Source organism: Eurosta solidaginis, chromosome 5 (genome assembly GCF_040869045.1).
Source record: "Eurosta solidaginis isolate ZX-2024a chromosome 5, ASM4086904v1, whole genome shotgun sequence".
Taxonomy (NCBI): Eukaryota; Metazoa; Arthropoda; class Insecta; order Diptera; family Tephritidae; genus Eurosta; species Eurosta solidaginis.
The window spans coordinates 264,541,410-264,554,583 of NC_090323.1; the positions used below are offsets into that span (position 1 = coordinate 264,541,410).

General features: G+C 34.3%; 1 protein-coding gene across 40 annotated transcripts in view; it reads right to left on the minus strand.

The window, feature by feature from the left end:
* Positions 1-425: 425 nt before the first annotated feature.
* Pdp1 (PAR-domain protein 1) overlaps positions 426-13,174 on the minus strand; it is a 280,156-nt gene continuing 267,407 nt past the window's right edge. For 32 of the 40 annotated variants that reach the window (XM_067790277.1, XM_067790271.1, XM_067790267.1 and 29 more), the window contains 3 exons: positions 9,375-9,600; positions 7,371-7,624; positions 426-7,286 (listed from right to left, as the gene is read on the minus strand). In XM_067790277.1, the coding sequence (XP_067646378.1) occupies positions 7,200-7,286; positions 7,371-7,624; positions 9,375-9,600 (567 nt within the window). In that variant the 3' untranslated portion in view covers positions 426-7,199. The remainder of the gene's footprint in view (positions 7,287-7,370; positions 7,625-9,374; positions 9,601-13,174) is intronic. The other 8 variants (XM_067790279.1, XM_067790278.1, XM_067790294.1 and 5 more) reach the window with 1 other exon arrangement.

Genomic DNA, 13,174 nt, shown 5'->3' on the forward strand with positions numbered 1-13,174 from the left:
TGTTTGCAACGGAACTAAAATAAAAATTACTTTATAATTATTGTAATAATATTTATGTAGTAAAAATAGTAAGGTATACTATATAACTAAATTTTATATACCTACTACACCAACAAGTTTAAGCTTGTTTTCTTTTTCCTTTTTGTTTTTTAGTATTATATTTAAAACAAATATAAATTTGATTACGAAAATCGAATTTATAATAAAATCAGTTATTTAAAACAAAATCTATGTAAATTAGATTATCTACACAACTAATGGTTAGCTAAAAACAAATTATGAACAGCATTCACATAGTTATTTTTTTTAAGTTATTATATACAACACACTTTTTTGTGGGATTTTAGGTTTCAGATTGAATATTAAGATCAGTTTATGGAGTATTTAGACAATTTACTCAAAAATGTGTTAAGTAAAATAAAAAATATTACGACTCCGAATGGCATCTGCAAGGCGGATGAATTTTCACTGAGAGCTTTTCATGGCAGAAATACACTCGTAGTGCTTACCAAACACTGCCGAGGGGCGACCCCGCTTAGAAATATTTTCTTCAAATTGAAAAAACTTGTTTCTTAAAACTCTTATGTTGCTTTTCTTGGGGCGTGAACACAGGATCTTTGGTGTGGGCGGTGCACGGTACCATCACACCCGACGGCCGCAATGTATTAAGGAGTTCTTTATTTTTTTTAAATTGCCAATTAGCATAAAATAAACTGAATAACCGAAAGTGTGAAATGATAATGAATATAGTTTCTAGCTGAATGTGATTTAATGCACTTTGCGTAAAGGTATTTTAAGATAAGTAGGCTGGTTAATAAAACTATTGTTGTGAAACACTAAGTCCAAAAAAATTCTGCACAATACAGATCTCCAATACAAAAGTATCAATTTTGAAACATCTATAGACTATAGGCTGTGCTGAGATCAGCATATTTTATCATTGACTTAACCCTTGTTCATTTACAGGGCCTGTTTGGTAACTTTTTTTATCAACCGCAGTCAAGTACAAATAAAAGCAAATATTCTTCTTGCGAATCTAGGTAAGGAAAATTATATTTTCTACTATAAACTTTTACTACTACAAACATATACAAATAAACTTGCAACAACTTTTTTATTTATAAACCCGCAAGAAAACTTTTCACTTTGCAATGATTCGCATAAGAAGTAAATCATTTTTAATTTTTAATTTATTTACTACACTATAAGTCCGATTCAATGTGTTACGCGTTTAATGGATAATTAAGCAATCAAAGGAAGTAAATTAAAAATAAAATGATATATTTTTATAAACAAGTTAATAACTTAAGGCAACAAAACGAGAGTAAGTTTCGCGAGAAATTTGGTTTTGAGGTGCTACAAAAAGAACTTTGAAGCATCAAATCTGCATCTTCAAGGTAGATTCATTTTAAAACTTGATGTGTATGCAGGAAAAAAAAACAGACACTAAGTAATATATTAATAATATCTTATTTTGTGAATTTAGTAGAAATTAGTTTTGGAATTTTTCTTTCTTCTTTAGAAGGTTTGAAAAGGTGTAATAAGTTTGGTATTATGGCGCAAGCTATCAAATACTTCATTGGCATCCAAATAAAGTTTACCCTATCCCGTGATTTTTGAGGCAATATGTGATTTGCGAGTGTGGCTTCTTAGTCACAGCGTTTTTATCCGTGACTGTGACTGAATCACAAGAAAAATCGCGACAAAAGAAATAATTTCTTCGTAACAGCCTCTGCAAACCCCTCACTAGCAGCACATATGTTCATAACATTACTATTAATATCCACAAGCTATAACAGCAAAATTAATTTTTCATACGTTTTCAAGAAAAATTTAAAACTGTTCAAATCGTTACTTGAAACCAGGGTATTAATGTGAGCTGGAAATAAGTACGCTTGGTGTGAGGAAATGATTTGTATTCTAGTGCACTACTTGATATTCAAAGTAATATTTATTTGTTTGAAGATATAAAACCAACTAGGCAGCTGGGGGTTTTTTTTTAATGTTTTGTTTGAGATTATGGAACACTTGTAAAACTTAAGCTGTTGCGCCAAGATATATGTCGTAGCTTATTGTATCAATAAAATAAAGCATATTTACTTGCATCTATATTATTGTAATACGTAATACCCTGATTTCTGATAACGATTTTAACTTTCAAAACGCTCTACAAAAAAACCTATGATATATGACTTTGGCTATATGACTTGTAGCCATTGATTTCACAGTGGATATCGGCTGTTAGCGTTGGCGTTTAATCATTCGGGTCTACATCATTTTTCTGATTTTCACCAGATATGGTGATATTCAGTCTTAGTCTAAGTTACCTGCTCATTGGCTCAAAGGACAGCGACAAATTTGCTCCTGTGACGAGAGCTATGTTTGAGCCTGTTATTGCTATTATTGGTAAGGGTGATTGGGAAGCAGATGCTGCCCACTGTTATTCCTTCCAAGCTGTCGTTGAGTTATAATTTTTTAATTTTATACATGATTTTGAATGATAGAGAGTTTTCTTCGATTTGCTTATACCAAGATTCTCGCACGAAGGTTTTGTTAAATACAAATTTCCAAACTACATAGCCTTCAGTAGCCTTAAGATACACCATGCTACACAGTATTGCAAAAACGAAGACCAAACTCAACAAATTATTGGTACGTATTTTAAGTAAATATGTTCTTTAAAAAACAAACAACATTCTAAGGCAATCTAATGCAAAAAACATATTTTAAAGCAAATAAATATATTAAAAAATCAATTTGTTAAAACAAAATCAATTCGCTTAGGGTTCTTGTAAATGTTTATATTTTTAATTATATAAACTTAGGTACACAATTTCCGTATTGTTTTAGGTTTCACCATTTCATTCTTGTTTAATTTTTCTTCTTCTTTTTAAGTCACTATTTTATTATTTAGCTGTAACGTATATACTTTTTTAAATTTATATGCGATATACATAGTTATTGTAAATTTTTATTTTTAACTTTTTCCTTTTCAACGAACCTCCTAGGATCGCTTCTATAGTTTGCACTGGTAACAATTACGAGTAATCTTTTTTCATTTTAGTTTAGCTTGCAAGCGCATTAGTTATCAGTAGCGTATCTTGTCAGCAACAATGATGGGCTATTGGAACATAGCAGCATGTACCAGCAACATGTTGATAAGGCGGTAGTGCAATAACTTGAATATTTCTGTGGTACATTTTGTTGTTGTTTATAGTGTGAGCAACATGTTCGTGAGATAATGAAATCACATATATAAGGGTACAATTTTCAGGATCCAAAGACCGATTGTCAGGTTCTTCGAATATGTTGTAGCTTCAACTTCCTCTTTCTTAGATACCTAGTATTGGTTCTCCCCGTACAAAGGGAAAGCAAGTAACACATTGTTTTTCTCGATTTCATTATTCCCTGTCAATTAATATGAGACTTCAGACGAAGTATAACATGTTTCAATATCTATATCGTTGCCACTCGATACTAATTGTGAAGAATGTTATCAAGTAACCATAATAACTAATTAAACTACAAATCGTGGATAAAGAATCAGCTGACTCTTAAATAACGACGAAAGCAAAATTCTCAGAGAGATACTGACAGCTACACCAAAATATGTGTATGTGGTGCGAAAGAAGCAGCGATAGTGTCAGCGATTATGCAGTGTGGCGAAAATAGCCGGTACATAGACGAGCTTCTAGAAAGCGTTAAGCAAACAATCCAGTTAAATACAGACTACAGAAACTCGCTCTGTTCAAGTTTGTTTTAAATTGTTGCAGGTATACGCTGTCTAAATAAAATGGCATATGGAGAAACCTTAAGAAGAGACAACGGTTCTGTCCGACTATAAAAGCTGGTGCATAAACAAGTGCGGGTAATGTTTGATTTAAAGTGTTGCAGAAATTTCAACTAAACAAATTTCCGCTTCGTCCGAATAATTATATTGACTAAGGGTTCAAAAAGGTAAGCGGCCCTAGATTTTAACACACTTTGCTCTACCATATTTCCAATGGATAACGCCACGGCATCTACGTTATGAATTTTGGAAACCTCAATGTCCTGTGCAAAGTTATGACTTTGAAGTGGTGACGGAAGATTTTCACATATCTGGACATCAGAGTAGCATTAAAATAGTAAAAAAATCCCTTGCTAATTTTTTGCAGATTCTAGAGTGATACACTCTATAATATTTCTTACAATACAATTTTTCTTTACGTGTGACTAAAGCTTTCGCTGCAACTTATCACTCTTAGCAACATGTTGCTGAAACGTGTTAAATCGCAGTCATTTTTTGTATGGTTATGTGTCACTTAAGCTTTCGATGCAACTTATCACTCTTAGCAATATATTTTTGCAGCTTGTTTACTCAAGCTCTGTATGTAATATCTCCTATGTAGGTAGCTGACAATATTGCGCAACTTTTTTTGTTATATTGTTATTCTTTTAAATTGCTTAAGCATTGCATTTCGAAAGCTTACACTTCTATTGTTTTTATATTTATGCCTGATTTATATCTACAATGTATACATACATATGAGCTTGTTTATAAACATTGTTAATCATTTCTTAGTATTTTTTTCATAATTTAACATACCAATATCGTTCTTTATTGTTTTTAATTACACGATTTTTACTTAATTCAACTATTTTATTATTAACTTATTTAAGTCTAAATTTCGTAAGCATTTCCTTTTGCAATACTCTCAAACAACAAAGTTCTTTTTTGTTATATGTATTAGTTTGTTTACAAATTTTTGCTGCATTTTGGTATGTATATATTTTAATACATGTAAATTACATATGTTTTTATGTTTATATTTGTGTATATACTTTTGCATATTTATGTTCTATATAAATGTTTATGTATGTAAGTATGTGGATGTGTTTTTATTTACTATATAAACCCTGGATTTTAATAAACAGTTATTGTTTTGCCTACTATGGCTCGCAATAAGTATTTTAGTTTGCTCGCAAAATTTTCCAGCTACTCGCAATTGCACAGTATGCGTTTTCCCGCATTTTCGTTTGTTGTTTTGTTCATAAATTTCTTTATTTCCAACTGTTTTTTTTTTTATCGGCCTATCGATAAATGATTCAAGGTTCGATGCGAGCTCAAGGCCAGAGCAATAATTTTTTCTAATGATAATTATTGTTATTTTTTAATTTTTCTAAATTTGAAAAATTGTATTTTGATTTGGAATAGTAACTAGAACATTTTTCAGACAACCTGCCATAGCTGCGCAGATAGATCCATTTCGAAGGGTGCTAAGCCTTCATCATCAGTACGCTTTAGGCACGCTGCGCTAACCATAACTGTATTACTATTCCAAAAACAAAATACAATTTTTCAAATTTAGAAAAATTTAAAAATAACAATTATTTTCATTAGAAAAAATTATTGTTCTGGCCTTGAGCTCGTATCAAACCTTGAATTTCTTTATTTCAGTAGAACTTTTGCTCTAATTTGCCTACGTGTGTTTGTTTGACTGTCTTACTTCATGAACCAATAAACAGATCCCGCATTAAAAAATGAGAAAGCAAAAAAATCATAGTTAGCTGGGAAATAAATTTTATCGGCGTGACGTCACGCTTTTGACAACATGTTTCATTGCTGACTCAGTGTTCAGACTTTATTCTAATCGGAGTATTTTGCTCCGCTCTTACCTCCTACTACATTTTTTTTATCTCAAAGGTTTATTTGGGTCGAATTGAAAACTAAATAGTATCACTACCACTACTAATACGTAGAAAAACCTGATTGTTTATAAGTGACGATTGGATGAAATGACGTGAATTCATTGCTCATGCCTTAAGACATGTTTGTTCACATTTTACTCACAGTTTTTGTACTTTTTTCGTACGAAATGATAATAGAAGGAGTAAAATGTAAGCAACAAATGTGTCCGGAAGCGCTCTGTAAATCCTGCCAAAATTCAATATACAGCATTTATTGAAGTTTTATATAAAAATGATGTATGTTGAGTCAGTAAGGTCAGATCTTCCACCAACTGTCTCTCCTAACTCAGTGAAGATCTTCTCTTTCCTCTATATACAAACTGCCGGAGCGTATTAGTTCATCTTCATAACATGACATAGCTAGCGAAGCTTTCTGTTTTTATTCGCTGCACTATCGTCATATCTGCGAAAAGCTCATATACCATTATCGTTCCTACAGGAATCTGCCCCGGTCTTGAAACCGACTCCATGTGCACCTGATAAGGCAGATAACTTTTTTGCTGAGAAACATTTCATGTTAAAAACACAATCGAAGGGTTTGCCAAGCCACCAAATCAATTTGATGCTAGTTGTTCGGTCGCTTTCAAAAAGTAAAAAAAAAGATATACTCCGAAAATAAAATTTTTACTCCGGGGTAGTCGTTTACTCAGGTAACAGTTTTAAATACTCCGAACACTGGTAGCGAAATATGAGAGAAATGTAATAAAAGGAAAAACTTCAAAAACGCTACGTCACCAAACTTTTTTTTCAAATTCGATTACAAATACAACAACTCCGGAATGCGGGATCTTGGCTCATTTGTTTATGGTCTTACTTATTTCAGCTTTAATCTCTTTTAGTAAGATGTTTAAATTTTTTATTTTTAAATGTCTTTTTAACTATTTAAAATATGTTTATTTTTACTATTTGCTTTTTCATACCGCTTCGTTTTACGCTCGCGCTGCTTTTTCTACATTTTGAGGGAGTTAGTTTGCTGTTGCTTTATTCTTAAGTTACTTTGTTTATATTCTATTCACTAATTGTATCTATTGTAAACATAGTTAAAAATTTACTACGCATTATTATTTGTTTGTTTTAATTAGAGCTTTTATCATTTTTGTCTGCTGTTTCAATAATAAGCGTGTAGCAAGATTTGCTTCATTCTGTCTAATTTTGTATTGCATATTTCTATAATTTTTGTTGTCCTTTATGCGAATGTGTGTGGCCGTGTATGTGAAAGTATGTAGCGTGAGTGTTTAATTTTTGCCTTTTATTCTGCGCCATCCCATGAGCTGCTAAGATCAATCTTATATCCTTTGCCGCTTCTTACATAACTGTATATATCTTCTTTTTTCTTTTAAGTTTTTCTATATTATATAGCCTTGTTGGTTGTAGCTTAAACTGGTGGTTGTGGTTTTTTGGAGGTTAGATACATATACATACTTGTATCTGTACATATGTATATTTATTTAGGGTGGTTTAACTTAACATTACACATCTTGGAATTTTGAGAGACGCGCACGCAAATCCATATTTTCCTGTTTCAACTGTTCTACTTCTTGATGTAATGTCGCATTCTACAATGACAAAAACAAAAATCAAATATTTAATTTTTAGTTCATGTGCTTCATTTTATAAATATTAATCTACAATTTACTTACTTCCTTTTCCAGATATCGTGCACGCATCGCTATTTGATTTTCCTTTTGGCGGCGTGCATCACGTGATCGTTTGGCGGCGATGTTATTCTTCCGACGTCTTGCCCAATATTTATCATCCTTTAATTCGTCGGGTACAAATTGTTTGCGTGATTTTTTAATCATTGGTTGTGGTTTGAGTTCTTCATCGGAGAATGCTCTGGTGCGTGGATCGAAATCTCGCGACGACGCAAATGAGAAAGCTGAAGAAGCAAATACTTAAATATTAATAATATTTAAAAAACTGTTCAGGTTTAACTAAAATACATAAAAAACAAGGAAACGGCAAGCATTAGAAATTAAAGTTTTTAGGGAAGTGCTAATTTTATGAGCTTAAAGACCGTAGGTAAAATGAAACACAATGTTTAAAATTTTATTGGTTTTTAATTTGTCGATATTTCGGCTCCAATCTGAAGCCATCTTCAGGAACATGTGAAAACGTCAAAAAGTTAATTGGAGTATAAATATTTAAGCAGTTATGGACCAAATATAGATATTTTTTAAATTTATCAAAACCAAGGGTTAAAGAAAAAGACTTATCATATATCAAAATACCAATGCTTATGTCTTTGAAAATTGGCCTGCCTCTTAAAAGTTAAGGAAGCCTACCTAAATCAAATTCAACAGACGGGGATCGGTACAGTATACAGCATGTTTTTGGAGATATGTTTAACCACGAAAGTTTCACTAGTGGTTCCATGACTTGGACTCGCTTCGTTAATATAATTCTATGTGGAACTATTCAATGGAGCAATGACCGACAAAAGGCTCTGATCCAAACGAACAGAGCTTCGGTGAGAAAGTTAAGCACTGGAATCGGCATATTTCAGCAAATTTGACGGGCAATATACGTGATACTTTAGAGCTGCTCCGGGATACAAATTTTCCTGTAGAGAAACCCATCACGGAGGAGGTGCTTAAGTGGGCAGTTAAAAACTTTAAACCTTTTAAGGCTGCCCGACTCACTCATTACTACTTTGGAGATAAAAGCTAACCGGATGCGTGATATTTTTGCCGCCTGTTTAGCTGCTAACTATATTTCGTTTGCGTGGAGAAGTGCCGCTCTGATTTTATTTTCTATGGCTGGGACGCCTCCCTTCACAAGCCAAAGGACTACATACCGTTTATTATTAAAAAGTTCCTTACCACCAATATTGATAGAAAGCTCATATCTAGTAGGTAAATCTACGGAAGGTGCTCTTGCCGCCCGATGTGGATCAATTCCGCTAAGGTGTATCTTGTCTTATATATTAAATGGTATATAATTCCACCGTTAAACCTAGAGTATCCAAATGTTGCAAAGCGCACATGGATAAGGCCGAATTCCTAGGCATAGGTCTGAAGAGAAAGCTGAACGGGAAGGATAACGTCACACGGCGTCAAAAGAAACCATATATCGCATTATACATGTGTAAGAGAGCCTTTGGTGGCAAATAATGGAGACTAACTCCCAATATCTGCAAGTGGATTTATACCGCGACCCACATTGCTGTATGAGGAAGTCGTATGGTGGTCAGCCCTGAGCAAGGCGTCAAAAAGTGTCAAGCAAAAAAGGTGCTCTCTAATGACAATGTGGGGCGGAGTCCTTCAGATCAATTTAAATATCCTCAAATGATCTTTCGCGATACTGACCAACGGCAACGTCAGCCCTGCGCTTAAGAGGGTCATCCAGTTGCAGTACTAAAATTATAGGACACTAAAGCATACTAAACAGTTATAGTTTTCGCTGCTAGGTGGTGTCAGACAGCACTGCCTTGGAGCTCCGTATATAGATAATTTACGTCAGGTCCACGAAATTGTTCAAAGAGGGGAGGTAATGGTTTCTTTTTGTGATATCAAAAGGATTTTAAAGAAGTCAAATTTTAGAAACACATAAAAGGGAATGAATTAAGAAAAGGGAAGGAATTTCTATAAACCTTAATTTCCTTAACAACACCAAAACTACGATAGATAAATTTTTATACTTACATGACTCAGCCGGCGATGGTGGATTTAATGTTTCCGGACTTATACAATCCGATGGCGATGGGGAACGTTCACGCTTCGTCGTTATATGACCGAGACTCAATCCAAGACCAGCTGCATGCCCCAGCGAATCTGAACGATGCCCCAAACCACTTGAGTGTCCCAAATGGGTGCCAGGCAAGCCGTCAGGTATATTGTTTTCCGATAAGAATTCATCCAAATCGGCATACTATAAAATAAAACAAAAAATTAAGATTTTATTTCTAAAATTTAAACAAAGAAAATAAGTAGAAACATTTTTTGTTGCATCAAAATCATTCGAAAACAATTTTCGGTTTACCCACACACGAGACAGAGAAACACTTAAGTGATATGAGTTCAAGCATGCGCTCAGTGTATGAAATGGATTTTATTATATGAACATAACTTTAAAAAAATGGTAAGTCCGGAAGAGCACATTCCATAGTGCTGCCTTAAGTTTGTTCGACCGGAAAACTGAAAAAGCCAACTTGATATTTAATGTTACAATCATTCTATTGGCAACTATCTGAGAGGAAATATATGAAATGTAGTCAAATGCACCCCACGCTTTTTACTGTGAATTAAATTATTCTGTTAATAACTTAAATTTTATTATAATTTTATTTTGAGGTGATTAACTATAAACGTTTGTTTAACCTTCTACTACTGTTATATAAACTCTTTTTAATTGAAAATTATTTTCTATTTTTTAGTTCGGTTTGCTATAAAAGCGTGTTTTTTTTTAGTTTTTTTAAACTATAATTTATTTTATATAATAATTTTAGGGCTGCCGTGGTGTGAGGGTAGCGTGCTTCGCCTACCACACCGAAGATCCTAGGTTTATACCCCGGGCAAAGCAACATCAAAATTTTAGAAACAAGTTTTTTCAATTAGAAGAAAATTTTTCTAAGCGGGGTCTCCCCTCGGCAGTGCTTGGCAAGGACTCCGAGTGTATTTCTGCCATTAAAAGTTCTCAGTGAAAACTCATCTGATTTGCAGATGCCGTTCGGAGTCGGCATAAAACAAATAGATCCCGTCCCGCGAATTTGTAGGAAAAATTAATTGCGGCATATAGTGTTATGCATGTTATGAGTAGCTGTCTAGAAAAACCGGCTAACCCGACAAAGCCGTAAGGTATGTGCTTTATCAACCACTTTATTCGTCTGTTCTCTAAACTTGTGGACTGGATTTTGTCCTTCGTTCTGTCTTGCAACTTTTGACGTAATTGCTTCCTCGTTTAAAGGGTCCTTATGTCTTCTAGCTTTAGATGCTCGTCTTTGTCGCGATCCGGCTAGCTTTCCTCACAGCCCTAGGCCTTGGGTATTACCATCTTGATCTTGAATCCACCAGAGGTATATAACAATGCCTTTAATTCCAAATGCGAAAAACAATTTATGTAAATTGACTTTAGTACGCTTTGAAACTCTTAAACGCCGCCCAACGCGAAAAGCAGCTGGAAGTAATACGACTGAATTGCGTTGCAGTTGTTATACTGTTCAAGAAGTGCTGCGGCTGATGTAACTGGTGTTGAATTGGCCCAATTCTCTTTTAATTTCAATTAAAAACAAGTAAGGAAGGTTAAGTTCGGGTGTAACCGAACATTACATACTCAGTTGAGAGCTATGGTGACTACATAAGGGAAAATAACCATGTAGGAAAATGAACCGAGGGAAACCCTGGAATGTGTTTGTATGACATGTGTATCAAATGAAAGGCATTAAAGAGTATTTTATGAGGGGTGGGCCATAGTTCTATAGGTGGACGCCATTTAGGGATATAGCCATAAAGGTGGATCAGGGTTGACTCTAGAATACGTTTGTACGATATGGGTATCAAAAGAAAGGTGTTAATGAGTATTTTAAAAGCGAGTAATCCTTAGTTCCATAGGTGGACGCCGTTTCGAGATATCGCCATATAGGTGGAGCAGGGGTGACTCTAGTTTTCGTTTGTGCAATATGGGTATCAAACGAAAGGAGTTAAAGAGTATTTTAAGAGGGAGTGGGCCTTAGTTCTATAGGTGAACGCATTTTCGAGGTATCGCAATAAAGGTGGACCAGGGGTGACTCTAGACTTTGTTTGTACGATATGGGTATCAAATGAAAGGTGTTAATGAGTATTTTTAAAAGGGAGTGGGCCTTCGTTTTATAGGTGTTCGCCCTTTCGAGTTATCGCCATAAAGGTGGACCAGGGGTGACTTTAGAATTTGTTTGTATGATATGGGTATCAAATGAAAGGTGTTAGTGATTATTTTGAAAGGGCGTGGGGCTTAGTTCTATAGGTGGACCCCTTTTCGAGATATCGCCATAAAGGTGGACCAGGGGTGACTCTAGAATTCGTTTGTGCAATATGGGTATCAAACGAAAGGAGTTAATGAGTATTTTAAGAGGGAGTGGGCCTTAGTTCTATAGGTGGACGCCTTTTCGAGATATCGCCATAAAGATGGACCAGGTGTGACTCTAGAATGCGTTTGTACGATATGGGTATCAAATGAAAGGTGTTAATGAGTATTTTAAGAGGGAGTGGGCCTTTCTGGACCAGGGGTGACTCTAGACTTTGTTTGTACGATATGGGTATCAAATGAAAGGTGTTAACGAGTATTTTTAAAAGGGAGTGGGCCTTCGTTCTATAGGTGTTCGCCTTTTCGAAATATCGCCATAAAGGTGGACCAGGGGTGACTCTAGAATGAGTTTGTACGATATGGGTATCAAAGTAAAGGTATTAATGAGAGTTTTAAAAGGGAGTGGTGGTAGTTGTATATGTGAAGGCGTTTTCCAGATATCGACCAAAATGTGGACCAGGGTGACCCAGAACATCATCTGTTGGATACCGTTAATTTATTTAATTTGATAATTTTGATTGAGCTTTAGGCCAGATTATTGAATAAAACTTCTTTTTTAGTAGTATTCAAAATATATTTATTTTTCGATATTTCGACTTCAATCTGAAGTCATCATCAAGAATCTACGAAAAGAAAACAATTAACATTTTTAAAACATACATTTCCGTAGCAAAAATACGACTTACACATATGGATATGTATGATCGACTGAACAGAAATTATGACAACATAATTTTAGTAAAAACAAAAGAGCGAAAAATATAAATAAAGATAAATCAAAAACTCCCGCGAATATAAACAATTTCATGTACCGCAAGTGTAAACAAAAAACATATGTATACAATAAAAAATGTGTCAACAAAAGTTAAAAATATATATATATATATGTATGTATGTACGTATTTAATGTATGTTATGCTCTCAGCATTGCTAGAGTTATTGTTCCAGTCAAAAATCCATAAAGATGGCATACCGTTGCGCCCGATTTGCTCATCCATCGGGTCCCCTTCCTATAACTTGTGTAAATATGTAGTCCGTATACTTAAAAATATTACAAAATCTTCGAAATACAATGTCAAAGATTCCACAGAGTTCAAAGAAAAAGTTAAAGACACATACATTTACGATGATGAGAGTTTGGTGTCATTTGACGTGGTTTCTTTGTTTCCCAGCATTCCCGTGGATGCGGCTATCGACATCATTGCCTCCAGGTGGACTGACATTAAAGAGCACACAAGTTTAACAAAAGAATTATTCATGAACATATTAAAATTTTGCGTGAGGGACAATAGATATTTTAAATACAACGACAAAATTTACGAACAACGATCAGGCATGCCAATGGGATCTCCAGCCTCCCCAGTGATAGCTGACATTGTTTTAGATGAACTGCTAACAAGATTCGAGATGGAATCAAAAAGCAAACCCCGATTGCTAACCAAAT